The sequence below is a fragment of the Hemicordylus capensis genome, chromosome 1 (assembly GCF_027244095.1).
Source record: "Hemicordylus capensis ecotype Gifberg chromosome 1, rHemCap1.1.pri, whole genome shotgun sequence".
Lineage (NCBI taxonomy): Eukaryota > Metazoa > Chordata > Lepidosauria > Squamata > Cordylidae > Hemicordylus > Hemicordylus capensis.
The window spans coordinates 408,738,538-408,762,975 of record NC_069657.1 but is presented as its reverse complement, the minus strand read 5'-3'; the positions used below and the strand labels follow the sequence as shown (position 1 = coordinate 408,762,975).

The following is a 24,438-nucleotide window of genomic DNA, read 5'->3' as shown; positions in this document are numbered from 1 at the left end:
ACTGGAAAAGAAGGCAGGCTCCACCATTACCCCCAGACCTCTCATTGCCTTTGAATTCGCAGACAGAAGAAAGTTTAAGAGACTGGATAATATCAACCAACAAACCTTCAGCAGCTTCTCTTGTTTGGACTGTTTTTCTTTCTCCTTTTTTGGTTTCTTTTTTGAGACTACAGTGGCATCTACCTCATCCCCCTTCCTCTTTCTGAAAGAGAGAGAAAACATACGTTAAGCAGAGTTACTCAGACATGTCATCAGTAACTTTTACCAAAACTCAGATGGCCTCACTTGATAAAAACTGAATACTTAGCACATGCTTCTTCCTTTTTTGCAGCTTCATATTCATTCTTTACATTTCTTCTTGCTAGAGTTTACATGCACTACGAATCTGCAGTTGACTCAAGTCTCCTTGGTATCAAAATGAAGAGCTTCAGATTACAAGTGTCTAGAAGATTTTAGTGCTGAAAACTTTGAGGCATAGGGCACTGAATATGAAAATAAGTAAAATGTATCTGTTGAGATCATCAAATAAAATGATCATTTGGGTCTGCTGTGACATAGCCACTGCTGGCTTTAGTAAGTGATGTCTAGTGCTGAGGCCAACCTGACTTTCATGGGGCTCCTAACCAGTCACAGCCTGGGAAGTCTTATAATCAGCAGCATAAGGGCCAACTGAGAAAATCATCTCCATGCAATGCATGACTGTCCTTGGGAACACAGATATGTGGAGAATGTAACATGTCATCCAAGACATCCACTGACACAGCCACAACATTCTGTCACTGATGTCTACAATAGCAGTTTTGCATTTTTCAACTACCACCATCACAAAACATGTTATTCTCTATGCAAATATGTCCTCAGGAAAAAAGTGGGATGCATCACATGAAGATTTTGAACTAGCCTTAAGTTGAAAAACATTCTTCACTTGTCAACTATATAGTAACAAAATGGAAGGGTGGGTTCTTATGATTTATTTTTTTTTTAAGCCCAACTTACTGGAAAATCCTAATCGCTGAGCGGCGCACACTCCCACGGAGCGTGTTGCAAGAACTCAGACCTTTTTGTCAATGCCTCTGAATACCACTTGCAGGGGGGTAACAGCAGGAGAGAGGGCATGCCCTCAACTCCTGCCTTTAGGCTCCCAGTAGCATCTGGTGGGCCACTGTGTGAAATAGGATGCTGGACTGGATGGGCCTTGGACCTGATCCAAGGCCTGATCCTGTTCTTATGTTCCCAGATCAGAGCTTCAAACACCCAACATTTAACCAGGATAGACTAGCCAAGTTAAGATTTATGAATGAACCTGGTTAAATGTTGGGTGTTTGCAGCACAAATCTGGGATTGGCAAAGAAATTCTGAGTACAGGAGAGCCTCGTTATTGTCAGTTCTGTGTATCGACAGGGTGTCCCACTGACACCCATTTCCAGTATCGGGGATACAAAAAGGGTTAAAACTCATGTATACGTGATTCCTAGAAGGCCGAAAGTAACTGTGGATGTCACTTCCATCATTTTGTCTCCAGGGAGCTGTTTTGTGGCTCATTTCCTTACAAAAATGGTCTTTCCCCTGCAATTTGGGGGGACATTTCAGGGCATTCCTGAACACATACAGACCCTGCGGAAAATGCCACAGTAAGTTTTTTCACATTATTTTGCTGGGTTTTGCCATTTCCCCTACACTTTGGAACTTATCCCCACTTCTCCAAAAGCAATGACGACTCATTATCCGTGGTTCTGTTACTCACGGCATTAGGCTCAGAACGGAACTCCCGCGAGTAACAAGGTTCTCCTGTGCTCCTAACACACTCCATGGAAGCGTATGCAGCTTGGCGACAGATTTTCCAATCATGCTTTTTTTTAATCATGAGAACCCACCCAAAGAGGAGGCTGTAATGTAAACAGTTTAAAGGACACTTTTTGAGGATGCCTCTTCTTTTTGCTCCTATGCCAATGCCTTCTCCTTCTTCTTTCCCAAGTTTACAGGCCAGCTAACAGGCTTGTATCTGATGGAGCCAGATCCTGTTGTCCAACTAGAGCATCTTGCAACCAGTTCTTCAAAGAAAGAAAGCCAATACCATTTCATTCCACAACTTTGCCCTTCTTCAAAGCATGAGTTGACTGACTGGCCTGTCAAATCACTCTTTTCTTCGGGTTATCTTGCTGCTTAGTAAAATGCTTCATTAGTCATAGACTGCAGTAGTTTTCTTCCTACTGAACCAAAACTACCAAGGGTTGCTCAAATGGTTTAGTCCAGGGGTTCCCAAGCTGTGGTACTCCAGATGTCTGTGAAATACAACTCTCATCATCCCCAGCTACAATAAATTGATGGGAGTTGTAGGTCAACATCATCCATCACTCCAGTCCTTAACCATTCCTAGACAGCTGGGGATGATGGGAGTTGTAGGTCAACATCATCCATCACTCCAGTCCTTAACCATTCCTAGACAGTTGCATCTGGATTTGACATCTAGTGGCCTAAGCCTGGGGTTCCCAAGCTGTGGTACTCCAGATATCTGGAGTACCACAGCTCGGGAACTCCAGGCTTAGGCCACTAGATGTCAAATCTAGATGCACCTGTCTAGGAATGGTTAAGGACTGGAGTGATGGATTTTATTCCCTGCCTCTGCGCCTTTACAGACTGGATAGGAAGAAAGCACAACAACTGGGGCCATGCAAGATGCCTCAGTGCCTCTATTAGTCTTTGCTATAAAGACTTGACTGATCCATAAGCTAGCTGTAACTTACCAAACATTTTGTTTTTCTAAGCCCTGATAAGGTCTTTATTGTACCCAAGATTTGTAATGACTACCTAAGAAACAGTGGATGTAAGCGATTTCAAACTAGTGATATGATGATAAATTAAGACTTTTTTTAACACTGTCCTTAACTACCAAGCTATTTTCCACTGTGATTCTAGTATCATGTTGCATTTACATCGCAATTTGGCAAACAAATCTAGCCTATCTTTGTATATCTTTTAGTAAGATTTAGTACACAGCAGGAACACTTTATAGTTATCTCCCTTGAGAGAGAAGCAATAATATACGAGGAACATTTCCATAGTCAAACCTCTGTGCTTAGTGATAGATGCTGAAGCAAATCATTCACCAGCTTCAGTTTCACATGCTGCCCCAGGCAAAGCACAGAAGAGCACAAGCCCCAAATAGGCCAACCCATGGAGGAAAACATGCAACTCTAATCCCTCAGCCATAAGCAACAGCTGATAAGTGTAAACATGGCATAGCAGCAGGCTCTCTGACAGAGGCTAGTGGGGAATAAATGTGTTCGGTATCACAATACCACCTAACAGCAAGAGTTATATAATCTTTAGCAGTCCACAGCATTCCAGCACTGTGCTGTCTGCATCCCAACATTCATTCCAAAATGTTCCTAGGCCTCAGCTTGTGGTTTTGTTCTGCTTTGCCTTCTAAGGAGTTATGTTCCCTAATTTTAAATTACTTTGTTTACTGGAATTATTTTCTCAAGAAGTTCATTTTAAAATTGTTTTGATTATTTAATTGTTGTTTTATGATGTTTTTAATTGTTAATCATTGTTTTATGTTTTATAATTTTTGTTTAATTATTAATTGATTTTAATGGTGTTTTAATGTAAACTGCCCTGAGCCTTTTGGAAGGGCGGTATAAAAGTTTTAATAATAAATAAATAAATAAATAAATAAATAAATAATAATGTAAGCATCCATATAGTACTGAGTATATTCTGTGTCTCACCAATATCTGGTTGTTGTACAGTAAAATTAAAATATTAATTGGGTGCGGGGGGAACCTCACATAATTTAAAAGGCTTAGTTCCTCTTTGTTATTTAGTCTAAAAACCAAACAAAGATCTGGATGGTGCTTTTAGTGACTGTGTAGCGTTCTTACAATTCAGGGTCAATGCAAAAAAGTTCCTTGCAGGATCTGGACCTGTAATAAGCACTCTGCATCAATTTCTCTTAAATGCCACAAGGGCTCAATGCCATAAGAATCCGAATAGCGATTTCCAACAGGGTAACTCAGTCCAACCTCAAGAAAAGTCTACAGGGAAATTCTTTTTAACCAAATAAAAGTGAACCCTGCTTGATTTTGGCTCCCCCCAGCCCAACTCTGCTAAATGATCCCTCATTATTGGTGTCAGGAGACTATCATAGATCCTAGACGCCTTACTACTTGCACTACTGGGGCAGCAGGAAACTGCTGTTCTGTAGCACCATCATGCCGATGGCTAGTCAGCAGAATCAGGAGATCTGAGAAGCCAGTGAGATTGCAGCACTAGCTCCTTAGTCTAAGCCACTTGTGCTTCAATACAGTTTGGACTGTTACAGACTGCCTGAAAATCTGCCTTGGCCTACTAAACCACTACCAGCCGCCTGGCCACAAGCTCTGACAATTCCCTGCATATTTATCCTCTGGATGAGAAGAACACAGAAATGCTTTGATTTTTAAAAAAACCTTTGGCATGAGTATTTTAGAATAGCCTGATCCACACCTGAGCTAGTGTTATGCTTTGTATGACATATTATTATTAAGAATATTTTGTATGACGCTTTTCAACCACCACCACCTCAAAGTGGTTTACCTAGCAGGATGAGAAGACTGCTCCCTGTACCAAAGTGTCTGGACATGCCAAACACAAGGCACACATCAGCAAACAACCACTGGGTGGGGACAGTATGCTGGTTTGAATAGGAACAGCTGCTACCTCCCTGATAAATAAAAGAGAGCCATCATTTTAAAAGGTGTCCACCTGCCCAGTTAGCAAGGAATATCCAACATACCCTTCATTCTTGACAGCAGGCAGCTGCTTCTTCAGAGTCTCTTTATCTTCAGCGTTCAGGAGCCCAAAGCCTAGGAGCTGGGAGGCACTGAAGGTAGCGAGAAAACCTAGATCTGCTCTGCGACTGACAAAACAGGCTGGGTGGTACCAGTTGTCTATCATTCCCAACTGGGGCTTTTCAGGATGCACCATTTTCTTTGAAATTCTAATTTGGCCCTGAGGGAGAGGAAAGAGACCATGAAACAATCTGTGTTACTCTTTCAGGAAGGAGGCTTACACACTAATCCAGTGTAATGCATTTGTTTCTTAACAGATTTCGGAGGCTATTGAAGTCAGAGGTTCCTGGCATTTGGTCTACCAATGGTATTTTAAATACAGAATGTTCTGTTCATCCAATCTTCTTTCCTGAAAGAACAAGGTCTTTTCCTAGTGTTTCCCCCTGAAAATACACAACACTACATCAGTGTTCCCTTTAACAGGGATCCCCAGATGTTGTTGACTACAACTCCCATAATTCCTTGCCAAAGGTCATTGCAGCTGGGGATATTGGGAGTTGTAGTGAACAACAGTTGGAAATCACTGTTAGAGGGAACAGTGACTACAACCCACTCAGGAGTCTCCTGCAATCACCAAACGGGAATCCAAAGTCTTTAAAAAGTAGCTCAAGTCAGGGGAGGAGGGGCCAATAAATAAATAAATCACCAATTTAAATATGACGACTGATAAATAGTTCAAGCCCAGGTATGCAAGCTCTACAATGCCACAGAGTTATATGAGCAACTAGTAGAAAATCAAGCAACATTAAATTAGTTCTCAAGTCAGAACTTGGTTTGCAAAATAACTTTATTAATAGTAACTTAGTCTGGTGATGCCGTCTGGCACAATTTACCACCTCTAGCACACACAAGGGTGCTCCAGTATATGCGCTATAAAGAACTATAGCCACAAGTGACGCCCTGTGTGCTCCTACACAAGAATGACACCTTCCTACACATAAAATAAGTACCTCAGGCAGAAAGCTAGGTGGAAATTTTGTTTTAACAACTTGGGAAAAGTGTTTCCGTTAAGTGGAAGTATTCTAATATACAACTCACACATGCAATCTTAAGAGATACAATCCAAGAAAACCTTTACTATTTAATCTAGCTGACTGTAATATTGTACCTGCTACAGTAGAAGTTGTGGGAGGAGAAGCAGCAGCAAGTGCAATTTATTCGTTACTTATTTGCAATAATTGCAGCAAGCTGCACTTTGGATATCATTGGCATTTCCAATAGTTTAATCTTAAAAATTCTAATTCCTAATAAATGCATTTAGCATTATTGTCAAGGGATTACACCTAAAGACAACATATCCAAGAACCAATGTGGCTTTGACCCAACATTGGATTTGACCCATTAAAAGTTTCACTGAGTAGCCTTGAGGAAAAAAAGAAACTTCTCCATTGAGATTGATGCAAGGAAAGACAGACAACAGGACACTGAAGGCTTTGTACATTAACAGAGCTTCACACACACACACACACACACACACACACACACACACACACACACACACCCCTCTACAGGTATATATTTATTTACCTTTTCTATTTTCTGCTCACAGCCTTTGCAGGTACTTCTGTTGGACTTTGCATATTCTGCTGCAAAATCATTTAAACTTTGCTCAGCTTTGCCACCTCCTTCCTGGTTGCCACCTTTACCTGGGGGGTGGAGGGAGACATTATATGAGTTAACACACAGCCATGTACATCATAAAGGAGAATGACTGATGCACAGAGCATGAAATACATATTTTTTAGTTAGCTTCCTTAGGCCCCAAGGCAATAATGATGATGATGAAAGCTGTCCATTGACCTTTGACAACTAGAGAGACTGGTCAGTCTCCTCACACCAATTGTCTAAAACGAACCTACCTATTAAGTGTCCGGGTCTAGGAGAGGCAGGGGCTAGCAGAAACTAGTAAATCACTGAATAAACCCCTATTTCTAGAATGCCACCAGGTGACACCAGCAACAAAAACACATCCTATAGTTTCCAGGCTGAAAACTTGCAAGTGTCTGTGACAGCTCAGCAACAGAGAGGGCTGATTTTTGTGGCAGTGGACCTTCATACCGGTACCAGCAGTTGCCCAGGATGTTTTGAGCTGCCACACAGTTGGGCCAGTACACACTGGGTAAGTGCTTTTAAGCATCAGGTCTGCTCTGTGAAGAGTTCCCAGGGGGAACTTCTGGGAGACATCTAAGCAGCTCCTGGAATGTTTACCTTAGCTCTAGCACTGAGCCGACAAGCTTCTGTACACAAACCAACTCCGTATAATGGTCTAGGCTCACAGTGCATGTGGTATCTCTGACGGCCACTAGCAATTGGCTTACCTGTTCCAGCCCCACCAGTTTCTATGGCTTTTTTGATGCTCTCCTGATCTTCCCAACGGAGTTCTGAGAAGCCATCCACATCAGTGTGAGACACTACACGAGCTCGCTTCCAGAAACAGGAGAAATGGTGCCAGTGGGGTACTTTGCCATCAAACATGGGGGACTAGGACGAAAGGAATGGTCAGATTATGAGAAAACATTCAGATACCAAAACATATAATCCTTCTATGGGCAAAAGTGTTCTAAGTGTAGAAGGAATAAAGGGATAAAACCCCTACGCAGGGTTGATTTGGTTGAGTCCTTCAGAGAAGCACTCAATTTTAATGATTTATATCACAATTTAAATTCTATTTAATCATCATTTTCTATAAAAGTACATTCTTGTTGTCCAATATAACCTTAATACATATTTAGAGAGAGATGTAGGTTTCATTTTTAGAAGGTATGTACACATTTCTCATAATGCAGTTTCATTTGGGCAACCAGGACTTGCATTTCATTGTTGCACTGTTTGCATTTTGCACAAGTCACTTTCTTATCATCAGGTACAGGAACTTCATTAAAATATTCCCAAATGGGGTCTCTCTTACGGCCTGCTGCTATGATGCGTGCTTCCCTTCTACAATGGAGGATATACTTGGAAAGAAGTTTCCTCACAACTGCATGAATATGTTCTGTTCACTTTTGGTTTCACGTTCTATCCCCATCTCCATCTCATGCATTAATAACCAGAATTCTCCTCCTTGCTGATCTCCAAGCTACTCCATCCCCACAAATCCTCTATTCATTCATTGACCTTTGTCTTTGCACTTCTGAGTGGGGAAGCAAGGGCTTGACTATGTGTGCGCGCGTGCTGCATGTATACCACCTGCAGAAAAGGACTGATCAGGTCTGTTATCTCTCATCCCCATATACTGCTGTTAACATGTTCATAGAATATAATTAGAAGTAATGATTAATATTCATGATGATATCTTTGACCTTAGTTCTTCATGAACTGTTTTTTAAAATCAATTTAAATAAAAAATCCAATTAAAAATTTTAAAATCCAATCATTTTGATTTTTTAAAAAAATCATCATTTATCAACCCTGCCCCTAAGTATGGTCCAGTAACTACAAGTTACAACCTCACCTGCCCAGTGTACTTCACCTCTCCTGTTTAATAGAGCACTCTAAAGGATGTTTCACTACTATCTTGGCCGCAGCCACATGAACAATTAAATTTGTTTAACTGTTAAATTTGTTTCAAGTAACACCTGCACTGTTCTCAGAGAGAGTGCTGATTCACACATAAGCGTACATTATAGGGGCATGGGGACAAAGGAGCAAGGGAGGGAGACGGCCATGCCTCCTTGCCCTGGGCCAGGGCACTCTCTTGTCCCCTCCCCTACGGCTGGGAGCGTGAGGTACGCCCCTCTCTTCCCCAGCCAGCGTTTCACTGAAATGCTGGCTGGGCTGGGAGGAAAAGCCCAGCCAGTCAGCATTCCAATGAAATGCTGGCTAAGGAGGATGCCAGAGGGTCTGAATGGATCTGCTCCCAGACAGTAGCCATGCCCCCTGCATCTGATATCAGGTGCAGGGGGCGTGGCTTGGGGCATGTAATTAAAAAGCAAAAGGGGCAGGGGAGCCACTGGTAAGACTTCATCCTCCGGTCACAGGCCAACTCTCTATGCCTATGATACATTATGTCTTAAAAGCTCAGTTGCTCAGCTCTCGACAGCTTGTGGCTACCGAGAATTCACAGTCTGATTCCACTGAAGAAAAAATGGAGAGAACATTTGTCTGAGGGGGAGAACAGGAGCGAAAGCTCCTGTGTAAGAGCAAGGAACTGGGAGGGTTCTGCTCCCACTGTCTGCTGGGTAAACAGGCTGACGTATCTGCTAACCACCAGATCTTTCTACCTGGGAAGACCTGCCCAGTCTAGAAGGAGCAAGTTGGGGAGCACAACCCAACTTATGACCTCCTACACAGCATACCTATGACCTCCAACACAGTGTGAGAAATTCTATGCACATACTCATTACTAGATTTCTGACACATCATCTCTATTAGGCATAAGTTCACACCAACTTTCACATATCCCATTTTTGAAGGTAGAGGGAGCATGAGAGTTGTAGCAGTGCAGTGAAAAGGCTACTAGCGTACACCAATGGGTAACAAGAAGTGACTACAACTATTAAGAAATAGTTTTAAACTATTAGATGACTACACTTCAGTAAAAGTAATCAGAACTACATTGAAGTAGTTAAGCAGATTCAAGTCCTTTTAAAAATATACTCCCTTCCCTGCCCCCCAGGGTTGAACATTAAAAAGGATACATAGCAATAGCAATAGCAATAGCACTTACATTTATATACCGCTTTATAGCCAGAGCTCTCTAAGCGGTTTACAATGATTTAGCATATTGCCCCCAACATTCTGGGTACTCATTTTACCGACCTCGGAAGGATGGAAGGCTGAGTCAACCTTGAGCCCCTGGTCAGGATCGAACTTGTAACCTTCTGGTTACAGGGCGGCAGTTTTACCACTGCGCCACCAGGGCACCACATGGTGATCGAATGGCCCCACATATGTGAGAGTTTATGCGGGAAGGAAGCTGTAGAGATCTAGGAGTTGCTGGTGAGCTCCTAGGGGTGTGTGGGGACACTGTAGCAGCCTGATACCAGCTGCTGTTTGGCAAGTTAGAGCAGGGCAGCATGAGGTGGGGTGCTGAACCAGGCATGAGGTGAGCAAGAGAGTCTGTGAGGGAAGGGAGTAGGGGAGAACTAGAAGCTGTTGGTAGGGTCACTCCATTCATCCCACACAGCCTGAGATATCAAGTGCTAATCAGTGATCCCTCTAAGGCAGGGTTTCTCAACGTGTGGGTCCCCAGTTGTTATTGGACTTCAGCTCCCATAATCCCCAGTCCCAGTGGCCTTTGGTTGGGAATTATGGGAGTTGAAGTCCAATTACATCTGGGGACCCACACGTTGAGAATCCCTGCTCTAAGGAGTGCGTGTGCTCACATGTGTTTTGGTGTCCACTCAGTTAATTTTAGATCCTGCTCACATTTAATCAGGAAGGTCCCACTCTGAATGCATGTGTGCACACACTGCCTTGATACTGCAGCCCAGTACCAAACTCATTCTGCACACAGACACAGATGAAAAAAATTAGAGAACACACTGGTGCTAATGCTGCCCAAAAGAGTATATATGTGCCCCAAATAGCCCTCCTTGGCATTCGTAATCTTAATTCCTTACTGACCTTCAAGAGAGCCCTTAAAACCCATCTGTTTGGCCTGGCCTTTCAGGATTTTTAATTAGTTTTAATTGTTTTAATGTTAACCTGGTTTTCAGGGTTTTAATTGTTCTGATAGTTTAATTGTTTTTTAAGATGTGTTTTAATTGGTATTGATTTTAATGGTTTCTGTTTTTAATTGTAAACCGCCCTGAGCCATTTCGGAAGGGCGGTATAAAAATCGAATTAAATGAATGAATGAATAGGGCTCATGCCTCCACACCATGGCCCGAGACGCTTCTCTTTGGGCACCTCACATAACACTTAACCCCTCAGGGTCATGCCTCTAGAATTTCTCCCACAGACTGCAAACTTGTGCATACTTTAGTTGGGAGTAAGAGCTGAAATCAGTGGGATTTACTTCAGAGGAAGCCTGCTTAGAACAGGAATATCTGAATCCTTGTGTTTTGAGATAGAAACATAGGCAGCTGCAATGTACTGAATCAGACCATTGGTCCATCTAGCTCAGTATTGTCTACACAGACTGGCAGTGGCTTCTCCAAGGTTGCAGGCAGGAGTCTCTTTTTAGCCCGATCTTGGAGAAGCCAGGGAGGGAACTTGGAACTTTCTGAATGGAAGCATGCAGGTGCTCTTCCCAGAACGGCTCCATCCCCTGAGGGGAATATCTTACAGTGTTCACACTTCTAGTCTCCCATTCATATGCACCCAGGGCAGACTCTCCTTAGCTAAGGGGACAAGTCATGCTTGCTACCACAAGACCAGCTCTTCTCCCTGTTATGTACCCATATATAGATATATAGCCATACCCCAGGATGCATTTTGTAGCTCCCTTCCACTTCTCATGTTTTTCCGCCAGAACCTCTTTCCCACAGAATTGTGCCCACTGTAGTCTCTTTCAGCTCTACCTCGCCCCCAATTTCCCTATGATTTTAACCTTTGATGAATGAGTTACTATTTTAGAGGTCCATTGAAAAATGAGTCTAGCTCCTAGAAAAATGTGTCAGGGCTTGCAATAAATAATTATTTATTTTTATCCTACTGAATGGGAACAATCACTATTATTAGTAATTAAGTTATAATAGTTAACTGCCAGGGCACCTTAAGTGGTGCAGTGGGGAAATGCTTGACTAACAAGCAGAAGGTTGCCGGTTTCGAATTCCTGCTGGTACTAGACCGGGCAGCAGTGATATAGGAAGATGCTGAAAGGCATCATCTCACACTGTGTGGGAGGAGGCAATGGTAAACCCCTCCTGTATTCTACGAGAGAAAACCACAGGGCTCTGTGGGTGCAAGGAGTTGAAATCGACTTGATGGCACACTTTACCTTTAGTTAACTGCCAACAAAAATAGTACAGGTATGTAGTTTGAACTACTTTTCATAAAGAAATGGTGACTGCTACTCAATTACATAAAAAGACATTTGCCCTCAAGGTGTATGAATATAAAGGCAAATGAAGAAGAATGCATGCATACTGCAGTGCTCAGGCATCAGAATGTATATCAAAGCAATAAATTGTAACAAAACTCCTGACTAACCTAAGTCAGCAATATATAAACTACACTGGCTACCAATAGGTTTCTGGGCTCGTTATATATAAAGACCTAAACAGCTCAGGCCCAGGGTAAGAGAACATCTTCTTCGCCATGAGCCCCATCACCCTTTGAGATCACCCAGAAAGGTTTGTCTGCAGTTGCCACTAGCCCATCTGGTGGCTACAAAGGGACGGGTCTTCTCTGTTGCTGCCCAAAGACACTGGAATGAACTCCCTGCTGAAATAAGAGCCTCCCCATCTCTGACAACTTTTAAAAAGACCAATTTTTTCACCCAAGCTTTTAAACTTGATTGTGGTTTCAAATTTTTGTCTTACTTTGTTTTATGTTGTTGTAAACTGCCCAGAGACAGAAATTTGGGGTGGTCTACAAATTTAACAAAACAAACATCACATCTGCCCAGGATAGGGGTGCACATGAAGCAGATTTTGTTTCGAGAGTGAAACAAAACACAGATGGCCAAAATGTTTTGTTGAAAGAGTGGTCAAACCAGTTGTTTCGACAGAACACAACTCAAAGGGTTTCGAGTGTTTCGGCCATAGGGAACAATGGAAAAACTCAAACCACCCCATTGTTCCCCATGCATAGCTCCTAGAGATACCAAAGTGGGTTGAGTGGCACGCTGGATGGTTGCTACCTACCACCCAACCCACAAAAGAAATGGGCAAGCAGGTGATTTTCAAATATTTAACCTTTCCCCCAAACCCCCAAAGGATTGGAAGCCAGTGCCAGAAAACAAATCATCAAGGGGAAAACAGGCCTCCAAAATGGCACTCAAAAGATTTCGAATCCAAATAGGGTTTTTGTTTCGAGCTCGAAACAGCCCTTCTATTTAAAGAGAGTTTTGTTTTGAGCTCAAGACACTTGAAATGGCTTGTTTCAAGTGTAAATGTTTCAACATAGAAACATTTTGCACATTCCTAGCCCAGAATGCATTTAAGGCAAGAGAGCCTAGCGTCTATGAAACATACCACTCTGCACTTAAATGCTGTGCTGGTGCTACAGGGAGGGAGCGCTTTTCACTCATCATCCCTTTCCTCTAAAGCCCACTGAAGCCCCCAAATGTGTCATACAATCCTTAGGGACATATTTTTCAGGAGGCACAGTGGGCTTCGGGTAGAAGGGGAGATCAGCAAAAACTTCTCCTCCCTGTATCAGCCTGGATGTCAGTTAGCAGCTCCAGCTGAGGCCTTTGAAACACTCCAGACAGGAATGTTGTCTCATTTGTATTTAGCTGTTAAAATGACTACATAACTGAAATTAGGCTCTTTTCATAAAGAAGAGATCTACTTACTGTGACCAGCAAAGCATAGTGGCACCATTCATATTACCACAGTGCCATTCCAAATGCTCTGGAAGCTGAAGCCGATTCCTAACATCATTTCCCACACAGAGACTTTCCTTCAAAACCCAGAGCAAGTCATAGCCCTATTCCCTAAAATACAGTCTACTGTCAAGTCTGAATTAGACAAGGCTTAACACATTAGGTTTTTTTTTCTCTTCCCTATTTTCACAACAATTTCATTAGACAGTCAACTGTAATAGAGTACATATAGTTATGTTTTATTTTTATATTGTGAATCTCCTAAGGCAGAAGATTCAGAAACTCAGATTTTTTTTATTGCCATAAATGTAGTAGTGATATGTAAAACATAGCTTCTGAACTCTCATATGCAGTTATAGTTTGTACTGAGGAGACCTGGAGCCGGGAGAGATTAGTCTTTCCCATCTGTGTCCACATGGATATTTAGTGCAGCATCAGCATAGGCTGGAGAGCCGGAGTCGCTGTAATTTATAAATGCTCCATTTTCCTCCCTAGGCCCCCTGTCCAAGTGAGTGCCAGTTCAGAGTGTTTGGACCTGGTATTGGGCTCTGTTGGTGTACTGACCACCCTGCTGCCCAGCTGTCTCCCTGCTGGAGCTCACAAAGGTCATCTTGGATTCGGTATTGAGGAGGACTCCCAGAATGATTGCTTTGAGTGACTTCAACATCCATGCTGAGGCTGCCTTGTCTGGGGTGGCTCAGGACTTCATGACAGCCATGGAACTGTTCCAACATGTTGTTGGGCCAACACATGAATTGGGGCACACTCTGGATCTGGTTCTTTCGACTGGACAGGTGGATGGCAATTTGAAAGGGGGGGGGATGTCATCTATGCCCTTGTCATGATCAGATAACTTTCTTCTGAAGTTTGGTGTCTTAGTGGCTACACATCTCTGCAAGGGTGGGGGACCTATTAAAGGGCCCACCACCAGAGACTGATAGACTCCAATGGATTCTATCCATCGAGGGCTCTGGGGGATTTTCCAGCTGGCATAGTAGGCACTCTTGTTGAAGCTCTAGTTGCCCTCTGGAATAGAGATGTGGCTCGGGGAGTTTACACTATTGCTTCCAAGTGCCCTCTCCCAGAGCCCACGCAGCACCTTGGTTTTCACCTGCCCCGAAGGCAATGAAGCAAGCTAGGAGATGGCTGGAATGGAAAACTCAGGGTGAGTCTGTGCAAACACAGGTTAGAGCTCATTATCGAGCCTACTCTGTGGTAGTGATGGAACAGAAGAAACACTTTCTTTCATCCACCATTGCATCCTCTCAGTGTCATTCAGCAGGGCTCTTCTGGTGGTGCAGGGCCCTTTGAAATCTGGCCCTGGGCAAAATGTGTTAGAATCCGAGGTAGCACACTGTGATGCACTTGCACAGCACTTTGAGGGTCAAGTCACTCACATTCGCCATGAGTTGGACACTACAGCTGATGCAGAATCATTGGGAGAGGTGCCCAGAGTAAAATCTGGTCTAGTTTTGCTGGAGGAGTTTCAATTATTGGTCCCCAAGGATGTGGACAAAGTGTTTAGACCATGTGTATGCTTGACCCTTGGCCTTCATGGCTTATTAAATCTAGTAGGGAGGGAATTTTTAACTGGATCTTCCAGGTTCTAAACACTCCATTGAGAGAGAGAGAGGTCCCAGCTCCATTCAAGCAGGCTCATTCAACCGCCCTGAGCCATTTTGGAAGGGCGGTATATGAATCAAATAAATAAAAAATAAAAATATTATTTGACCACTCTTAAAGAAACCCAGTCTGGACCCAGAGGATGTAAACAACTATAGACCTGTGGCCAGTATTCCCCTCCTGGGCAAGGTGCTTGAGCATGTAGTGACTGACCAGTTCCAGACACTCTTGGAGGAAACAGACTATCTAGATCCATTCAATCAGGCTTCAGGCCCAGCTTTGGAACAGAAATTGCTTTTACCGCCCTGTGGGATGACCTGTGCAGAGAGAGAGAGAGAGACGGAGGAGTGCAACCCTGTTAATTCTCTTGGATCTCCCAGCAGCTTTCGATACCATTGGCCATGGTATCCTTTTGGATAGGCTGGCCGAGTTGGGTGTGGGAGGCACTATTTGGAGATGGTTCTACTCCTACCTCAAGGCCTGTTCCCAAAAGGGCGTGTTGAGGGATTACTGCTCAACCCATTGGCAGTTATGCTATGGGGTTCCACAGGGCTCCCTTCTTTCCCCTATGCTGTTTTTAACATCTACTTGAAACCACTGGGAGAAGTCATCAGGAGATTTGGCCTGAGGTGTCAACAGTATGCGGATGACACTCCGTTGTATTTCTCCTTTTCATCAGATGCAGGTGAGGCGGTGACTGTCGTGAATCGGTGCTTGGATGTAGTAATGGACTGGATGAGGGTGAATAAGATGAGACTCAATCCAGACAAGACAGAAGTACTGCTGGTCGGCAGTTCTTCTACCCGGGTGAATGATGTTCAGCCTGTTCTAGATGGGGTTGCACTCCCCCTGAAGGACCAGGTTCACAGTTTGGGGATGTTCATTGATCCAGCACTGTCACTACAGGCTCAAGTGGCCTCTGTGGCTCGGAGTGCCTTTTATTCGGTTGATACACCAACTGCGATCTTACCTGGACAGGTCAGCTTGGCCACAGTTACTCATGCTCTCGTAACCTCTTGCTTATTACTACCATGTGTTGTATGTGGGGCTGCCTTTGAAAATGGTCCAGAAACTGCAGCTGGTACAAAATAGGGCTGCAAGATTAGGAACATGGGAAGCTGCCACATACCGAGTCAGACCATAGGTCCATCCAGCTCAGTATTGTCTACCCAGACTGACAGCAGCTTCTCCAAGAATGCAAGTAGGAATCTCTCTCAGTCCTATCTTGGAGATGCCAGAGATGGAACTTGAAACATTCTTGCTCTTCCCAGAGTGTCTCCATCCCCTAAGGGGGAATATCTTAAAGTGCACACATGTAGTCTCCCATTCATATGCAACCAGGGCAGACCCTGCTTAGCAAAGGGGACTAGTCATGCTTGCTACCACAAAACCAGCTTTCCTGGTTATTATTAACTGGATTAACTCCCCCACATTATTAACTGGGACTGGACATTTTGATCAAATTACACCAGTGCTTCGACAGCTGTACTGGCTCCCAGTCCATTTCCAGGCCCAGTTCAAAGTGCTAGTTTTTTACCTTTAAAACCCTAAATGGCTTGGGACCGGGTTACCCAAGAAAGTGCCTTTCCCCATATGCCCAACCCAAACCTTAAGATCTTCCTTGGAGGCCCTCCTCCAGGTGCCCCTGCCAAATGAGACGAGGTGGGAGGCTACCAGGGAGAGGGTTTTTCTGTGTTTGCACCCCGTTTATGGAATAGCCTCCCCAGTGAAGTTCTCCTGGTTTCATCACTTTGTTCTTTTAGACGCCAGGTAAAGAATTTTTTGTTCACCCAGGCCTTTTAAATTCTGATTTTCAGATTTGATCTGATTTTTAACTAATTTTAAAATGTATTTTTAAGTTGCTTTGAATTGTATTTTCTTTTCACCTTATTTTTATCTCTTATAATTTAATGTGTTAAGTGTTTTTATTGTATGTTTTAATCCTCTGTTGTGAGCCACCCAGAGAACAATTTGTTATGGGGCAGCTAACAAGTTTTTATTATATTATATATTAATCTGTCATCCAGCCACTATGTTTCTCCCAGAAAGTTATATAAACTCTTCCAGTTTTTTATTGTAAGATTATAACCACCATCCAACTGGAGCTCTAGTCCTGAATCATTAGGTATGAATTAAGAGATACAAACTACCTGTCCAGGTCTAGAGAGCCAAGCAACATTCCGTGAGCAACCTTTTTCAACAGTGTGTGTGGGGGGGCCCTTTTACAAAGAATGAGGTGGGCTAGTAGGAGTATTGTTATTAGTTTGCTACAGAGACAACCACAGGGCTCTGTGGTCACCAGGAGTCGACACTGTCTCAATGGCACACTTTACTATTACAATGCCATTGCTGACTCACTTGCTTTACCTGTATCTCAGTAACTCAATTTCTACCACGCTAGCTCATATTGTACAACTTAGTGACAAGTAAGGCTCAAAGTTTCTGGCACATTAGGAAACATCCACCAACGCTAAAGAGATCTTGATCTTTTCCTGACAGAAGCCATTATTCATGAATGCCTAATGATCTTGAAAAAGAAAAAGTTACCTGTCTTTAATGGAAGCAAACAAAGCCCTCAATGAGAACAATGATATGCTTTTAAAAGGGAAAAATGCACAACCCAATCATACTTTATTTTATACAATAATTATATCTTATTTCTATTTATAAGCCTGTCCTACTGATTTGAGTAGCCCTGTGCTAGAGGGTGCACCCTCCATTTGTATGGGGCCTCACCATCAATCCATATGTAGGAGTATAGGCTAGAACATATCGAAGACAAAAGTCCTACTCACACACTAAGTTCAATGCATGTACAACTGGTGTACAATGTGTGCTCTTACAGAGCTACCCACACATAGTTAATCATACAAATGTCCAGAAATATATTTTCAATGTCTAGCTTGCACTTGAATGGCCCTGTATCCAGGTTCACTATCTATCTATCATTCTCTAAAGTGTACCCGTGGCTAATCCCGTGTGTGTGCAGCAGCTCTTGCGAGAGTTCACAAGCAGAAGTACCTGATTGGGCAGTGGAGATTAGAGTACTTGATTGCTCCCCTCACCCTCTGCCACAGCCTCCCTCACCTCAGAGCTCTCTCCACCCTCACCTGAGTCACGCTCCTACTCCTCCATCCGGTTGCTTCCATCCCCCTCACCCCTCTTGTTTGTGGCTGCAGCATTGCTGATGCCTATTGGCCAAGCTGCAGCCCCTATCCCAAGAGACCTCCTCACCCAAGCCCTGATTCTGCTCCTCACCACAGGAGCAGAAGTGGTTGACTGGGCCCTTCCTTGCTGCTGCCGCCGCCGCCATAGCTGTTCATTCCCCTCAGGCCACTGACAGACTTGGGCCGGTCCCTCGCCCTTCCTTCTTTCTTTCTTCCCTTCACTTCTTTTTCTCTCTTTCTCTCTCCTCCACTCACTCTTCCCCTCTGTCTTTCTTCCCCCTGCTCTTTCTCTCTCTCTCTCCCCCCTTCTCCCCCACACTTCTAGTTTCATCTTGTTTCATCTTGTTTCCTCATCTAATTCACACAACAGTAGCCTCCTTCTCATGAAGAAGCTCTTTCCTCTCTCACTACCCTTCTCTTCGCACACCTCTGCCCACTATCCTTTTATTTATTTTTATACACACACTAGCTGGGCTGGGCACAGAGCATCTGCGCCTACGGCCAGCCCACCCACCGCTGCTGCTCTCCCACCGCATGCCTGGCTTTCTGGCCGACCAGCCGCTTCTCCCCCTGCGCTTTCTGGTGGGCAGGACGGCCAGCCCGCTTCCTCCCCCCCACCTGCTTATTGCCCCCACTCTGCAGTTTCTGGCAGGTGGGCAGCCCGCTTCTTCTCCGCCCCACCCCCACGCTTTATCGCTGGCAGGCCAGCCGGAAAACCAGCCCACCACCCCCTCCCACCTGCCCACCCACTCACGGTAGTGGCCGCCTCCTTCTGGCAGCTGGGCCGGCCCGCCACCACCTCCTGCTCTCACCAGCCGGCCCAGCCTGCCACCTCCTCCCACCTGGTAGTTGCTGCTGTCTCCTGCACCCGCTGGCTGGGCCGGGCCGGCCCACTGCCACCTCCTCTGGCTGACTGGCTGCCACCGCCATTGTTGTCCCTGTCACTATCCCCCAGGCAGCTGCTCACAAACTCTTGCGAGAGCTGCCACCCATGGGATACGGGTACATTTACAAGAATTAGATAGATAGATAGATTCCTCTCCTCTACAATAAAAAACATCTTCTGACCAGTAACAGTTGTATTCCAACTGACCTTAACCATCACAGGCTCCACCTCCCTGTCTGCACATGGAATCCCCACTGCCCAATCACCATGGTGCTTCTGCTCTCACAGGCTCCTCCTCCCTATCTGCATATGGAATCTCCACTGCCCAATCAGGTGCTTCTGCTTGTGAACTCTCACAAGAGCTGCCGCGCACGGGATCAGCCACGGGTACGCCTTAGAAAATTATATATATAGGAAGATAGATAGATACTTCAACACATTATGATTCAAGCCAAATACTTATTAATTCAACCCAAGTCTAAACTAGTATGCTCATTTGGCCAATGTGAAATTAATAACAATGAAACATAAGTCAGAATCAGAGATAGCAAGACGAAATGGGGAACTTTAAGGAAAAGTCCAGATATCTACAAACATTATTTTAAATTAAATCTCAGAATTTTAACACTTCTCTTTTTCCCACCGAACAGGCAAGTTACATAGATGCCATCTGTGGCAACCTTGTTTAAAACATGGCTGTGTTCAAATTAAAGATTAAATTGAACCAAGGTCAAGGATCAGTGCTGGGATGTATTTTTAGTGTCAGTCTTCAGACCTAGAACAAGTAAAACTAAATAATACAAATAGCACATACTTTTTCTAACCTACAAGCTTCTTACTACCAAAAGAATACATCCTTCAACTATGTTTATGCAATCAGGTCAATTTGAAAGAAAGCTGATGCTAAGGCCAAGAATAATTCTCCAGATCTGGAATGAAACCTAGAATATACCCATTAGCTAGGACATCTTTTTTTTCTTTCTCTTTAAACACAAGATGTCTGAAGGAGAGAGACTGAACAGCTGTCAAATGGCTTTCCCTCACCTTAATCTTGCAGATAAGAGGATATGAATAATGGTTTAACATGCATGTTTACTCAGAAGCAAGTCCTATTGTGTTCGAGGGAGCTTAAGTATGTATGCAAAGAATTGCAGTCTTAGTTGATGTTTGGAGGCCTTATCCAGCTAATTTAACAACAGAGATCCCCTGAGTCAGAAAAGTTTTACAAAGCAATAAAAGCAGATAAAGCAAGGTGAGAAGACACAACATTCAATGGCAATGACTCAGGCTTCTGCAAAAAGGCAAGCTGTAGCTAAAAATAGATTCCATTTGCCCTCACTGCTGCAGGTAACAAAAGCAAAATATAGGCCACTAAGAAATAACTGTCCTGGAATCAAGTCTGTTAAGATGATGTCTAATAAACCAAAGCAGACAAGTGAAGAGCTCAATAGTAAAAGAGGTCCTTTCATTCAGAAAATAGGCAATATTTTTATTTCATCTAGAATACTGTATAGTACCCACAGAGGTCTCCAAGCTTCAGAATTAAATAAGCAATCACTGGAAAATGTTGCAAACTTAGTCCTTTGGGTTAAATAATAAAAGGGAATAACTGGTTCCAACTCAGCTTTAACATATGTTAATATTGCCAATTTGCACATTATCAGTTGGCCGACCTCAGGGCCAACTGGGCTCTGTGGGCAGCAGGAGCTGAAATCGATTTGAAATCAATTTCAGTAAAGTTGGAACTCCTTGCCCTCAGCACCAGGAGGAAGTAGAACACGGGGCAAGTACCCCAGGCAGTGTCCTGGTGGTGGTCCTTTAATTTGCTACCCAGCACTCAAACAAGGGTGGGCGCAGAGTTCCTCGAGAGTTCGGGGGCCGCGAAACTGCTCCCTGGGAAGTGTTGCTGTGGGCTTCCAGGGATTGGAGTCTTGCGCAGGACTTCTCAAAGGGATAAATCCTGCACGGGACTCCAGTCCCCAGAAGCCTTCAAGACCATTCACACTTTTATCAAATTTCATGCTACTTTCCCAAGAATGTCCATTTATAACATTACCAGAAAACTACTTGATCCATTATTCAGAGGATAGCCTGTAGAGACACGGATCAGGGTTCACATCCTAACTTGCCCATCTACTCACTGTTGATAGCAAGTCATTCTACCACTACACAGAACTTTTTTTAAAAAAAACCAGTAATTAGATCACTAATGGTATAGCAGCCACCTTAAGTGGCACAGCAGGGAAATGCTTGACTAACAAGCAGAAGGTTGCTGGTTCAAATCCCTGGTGGTATGTTTCTCAGACTATGGGAAACGCCTATATTGGGGCAGCAGCGAAATAGGAAGATGCCAAAAGGCATCATCTCATACTGTGTGGAAGAAGGCAATGGTAAATCCCTCCTGTATTCTACCAAAGAAAACCACAGGGCTCTGTGGGCACCAGGAGCTGAAATCGATTTGACAGAACACTTTACCTTTACCTAATGGTATAGCACTAGTGTTACATCAGGAACCCACATTTGCAGTGTTTGGACAACCAAAAGCTTCCATAGTTATCAACAGTAGTTATATAATCAGTGTAGTACAGTAGTTAGAGTGCTGGACTAGGATGCTACTTGCCCTAAACAAGTTGTCAACATATATTTAGAGCATGCATGAACAGCAATTAAGAACAAAGAGGAAGCAGCTAGTTCTAAAAAATGCCTATATTCTAAACTGAAGACTCTGAAGTCCAGTCCTTCCAGAAATTTTGAAGAGCATCCTAGCCCTATGTTATGTTCAACACTTCTACAATCTAGCCCTGTACAGACATTTTTTAAAAAGGATCTGCACTTATGTACAGCATCCCAGAGAGCACCTGGAAGACCCACCCCATGCATGAGCACGAAGCACCACTTTCTTTGCACTCTTCACAGTTATGGTGTTTATCTGAAAAGACAAACGTTGTAAATATGTGGGCACTTGCTTCTGTGATCAGAAGGCTAGGGAACCAAGCCTTCCAATCATGGAATAAAGCATCTCACACTTATGATGCTTCCCGCTTCAGAGAAGCATCATAACTGAAGAGCACAGGAAGGCTCATGCTTCCCAGAGGTGGGTTTTCTGGGCATGTTGTGGGATGCTGTATGCAAGTACAGTGGCCCCCCCCCTTTAAAAAAGCAGTCTGAAATGGGCTTCTGTGTACAGTTTACACAGGTACAGTTCTGTTCAGAGGTACAGTTATTCACAAAAGATTTCCCCAGCTAGGTCCTAATGGTTTTCCACTTTGTGTTTCAATGGAGATAATCACCATAAGAGGTGACAAGGCCTAGAGCAACACAACTCTGCATACATAGAGAATTAGTAGTATGGTGCAGAGAGAGTATTCCTACAATCAATGAGAGTATTCCTACAATCATACAGCCTTTTACTGCCACTGTTACAGTATTAAACAAGCTAATACTAAAATCAGTGAATGACCACTATTTGACAGGTTAATTGACAATGTATTTTTGACAAGGCAACATCCAGCTTGTGAGCTTTGATGAGCAACAAAAGTGTATTAATGTTATATTGCTGGGTTTCAGATGGAGGTATAACTCAGCTGATTTACTCCTATTGAAGTACGCTGACACCTGTTTTTAAAAAAGTTAAAAATCACTAGTATTAAACACTAGGCCTCACAAAGTGAGAAAAAGTGGTTGTTGTACACCACCCAGAGCCTTTGGATGGATTGGGTGGTATAGAAATGTAATTAATAAATTAATTAATAAACATGGCGACCTACTTCACAGAAATCCTACAGTAAAAGTTGTAAGAAAGCATTATTTAGTAAGAACAAGATGGGCTATGCATAAACACAAACGTTTCCAGACCTCATGCATATGATAGCACTGTGTGAACACTCTAGACAAGGCGGTGGGGGGGCGGGGCGGGGCGGAAGCAAAACTAAAGCCAAAATCAAAAGTGCATCCCGATCCCAAACATGTTTACGCTTAAGCAAGTCCCACTGAGTTCAAAGGGGCTTACTCGAAAGTAAGTGTACACAGTCCTGGTATTTAAAGCACATCAAGTCAAGCTTTAAGATTTCCGAGAACCCAAGACAGATTTTATTTTTTAACTGTATGGTTAAATCGTGATATTTTTTCCTTGGGTAATGGCCACCTACAAAAATGGACACAACTACTGCAGGGAATGGTACAGCAAAAGCTCCCCCTCGGCCACCAAAGCTTGCTTATCCGGAGAAAGCCAAGAGTATGCTGATAACTGACTGGGCTGCTCAGAGACACTCTTTCGTGGGGGGAGGGAAGAGAACAGACCCCCACAAAGAGCGGAGCACGCCTGGAGAGGGCGGTTCCTATTGCTGGCGCTCAGCATCCACCAGCTCCCTTGGCCCGCTTGAGGCACAGAGCTGGGCGGAATCGGATCAGGAATAGGCAGGGCTGAAGCAGCAGCAGGAGCTGCTGATGCTACTGGGGGCCAGACACAAAGGCGGCGGCAGCAGCAGCCCCCAGAGCGCCAAAGGCGATGCATGGTGCCCAGCCACAAAGGCGCCCGGCCGCTGCAGGCAACGTGGCGCGCCCAGACTGGAATCTTTGGGGTGGGCTGGGCTGGGTAGAAGGGAAGCGCCCAGAGGTACCTGCACCATGATGGCCAAGCGCAGCGACTCCTTGGCGATATTGTCCCCACATTTCTTGCACGAAGCCCGGCCGCTCTTGGCGTACTCGGCCCGGTACAGCTTCTCCGCCATACCGCCCCCGTCCATGGAAAGCTTCGCGCGGAGATTGAGCGGGGTGGCTGCAAAGGAGGCGGAGGTACCAAGGACTAGCCGGATCGCTGCTGCACAGTCAATATCTCGTCCCGCCCCTCAGCCGAGTGCAGGGTGCAGAGTGATCGAGCCCGGCCTTGCCTAAGCCCTCTTGCGCTCGGTGATCGATTAATCATGCCGCGACGGCTCCGGGGCCGGTCTAGTGAGCTAACCCAACTCTCCCGCCATGATGACGGGAGGAGGGGGCGGGGGCTTCGCGCTAGTTGCAGCCACGCGCGATGGAGTTCGTGTTTCACCGCCCGACAGTCGTGTGTTCAAAGTGGGCATGGAGTTTCCTTTAGGTAGCACACCTCTGCCTTTTCCCTGCATGAAGGGATGGTGGTGGTTGCTATCTTCATACCATCGTTGCTTGTTCATTCATTCGCAGATGAGTCATTTGAACCTCGAAAAATTCCAAGTGCAAATTCACGTGCTTCTTTCTTTTGGTAGGAATTCTAGAACAGTAGCTGTGTTGCACCCTTACGGCAATTGATTGATTAAGTGCCGTCAAGTCGGTGTCGACTCTTAGTGACCACATAGATACATTCTCTCCAGGATGATCTGTCTTCAGCTTGGCGTTTAAGGTCTCTCTCAGTGGTGCATTCATTGCGGTTGTAATCTAGTCCATCCATCTTGCTGCTGGTCGTCCTCTTCTCTTTCTTTCAACTTTCCCCAGCATTATGGACTTCTCAAGGGAGCTGGGTTTTCA

The 24,438-nt window shown here is 44.3% G+C and overlaps 1 protein-coding gene across 1 annotated transcript in view; it reads right to left on the bottom strand.

Moving 5' to 3' along the window:
- PARP1 (poly(ADP-ribose) polymerase 1) overlaps window positions 1-23,829 on the bottom strand; it is a 72,389-nt gene extending 48,560 nt beyond the window's left edge. The window contains exons 1-5 of the mRNA XM_053307209.1: window positions 23,562-23,829; window positions 7,151-7,313; window positions 6,360-6,478; window positions 4,778-4,992; window positions 106-202 (exon numbers count right to left, since the gene is read on the bottom strand). Of these exons, the coding sequence (XP_053163184.1) occupies window positions 106-202; window positions 4,778-4,992; window positions 6,360-6,478; window positions 7,151-7,313; window positions 23,562-23,687 (720 nt within the window). The 5' untranslated portion in view covers window positions 23,688-23,829. The remainder of the gene's footprint in view (window positions 1-105; window positions 203-4,777; window positions 4,993-6,359; window positions 6,479-7,150; window positions 7,314-23,561) is intronic.
- Window positions 23,830-24,438: the final 609 nt, after the last annotated feature.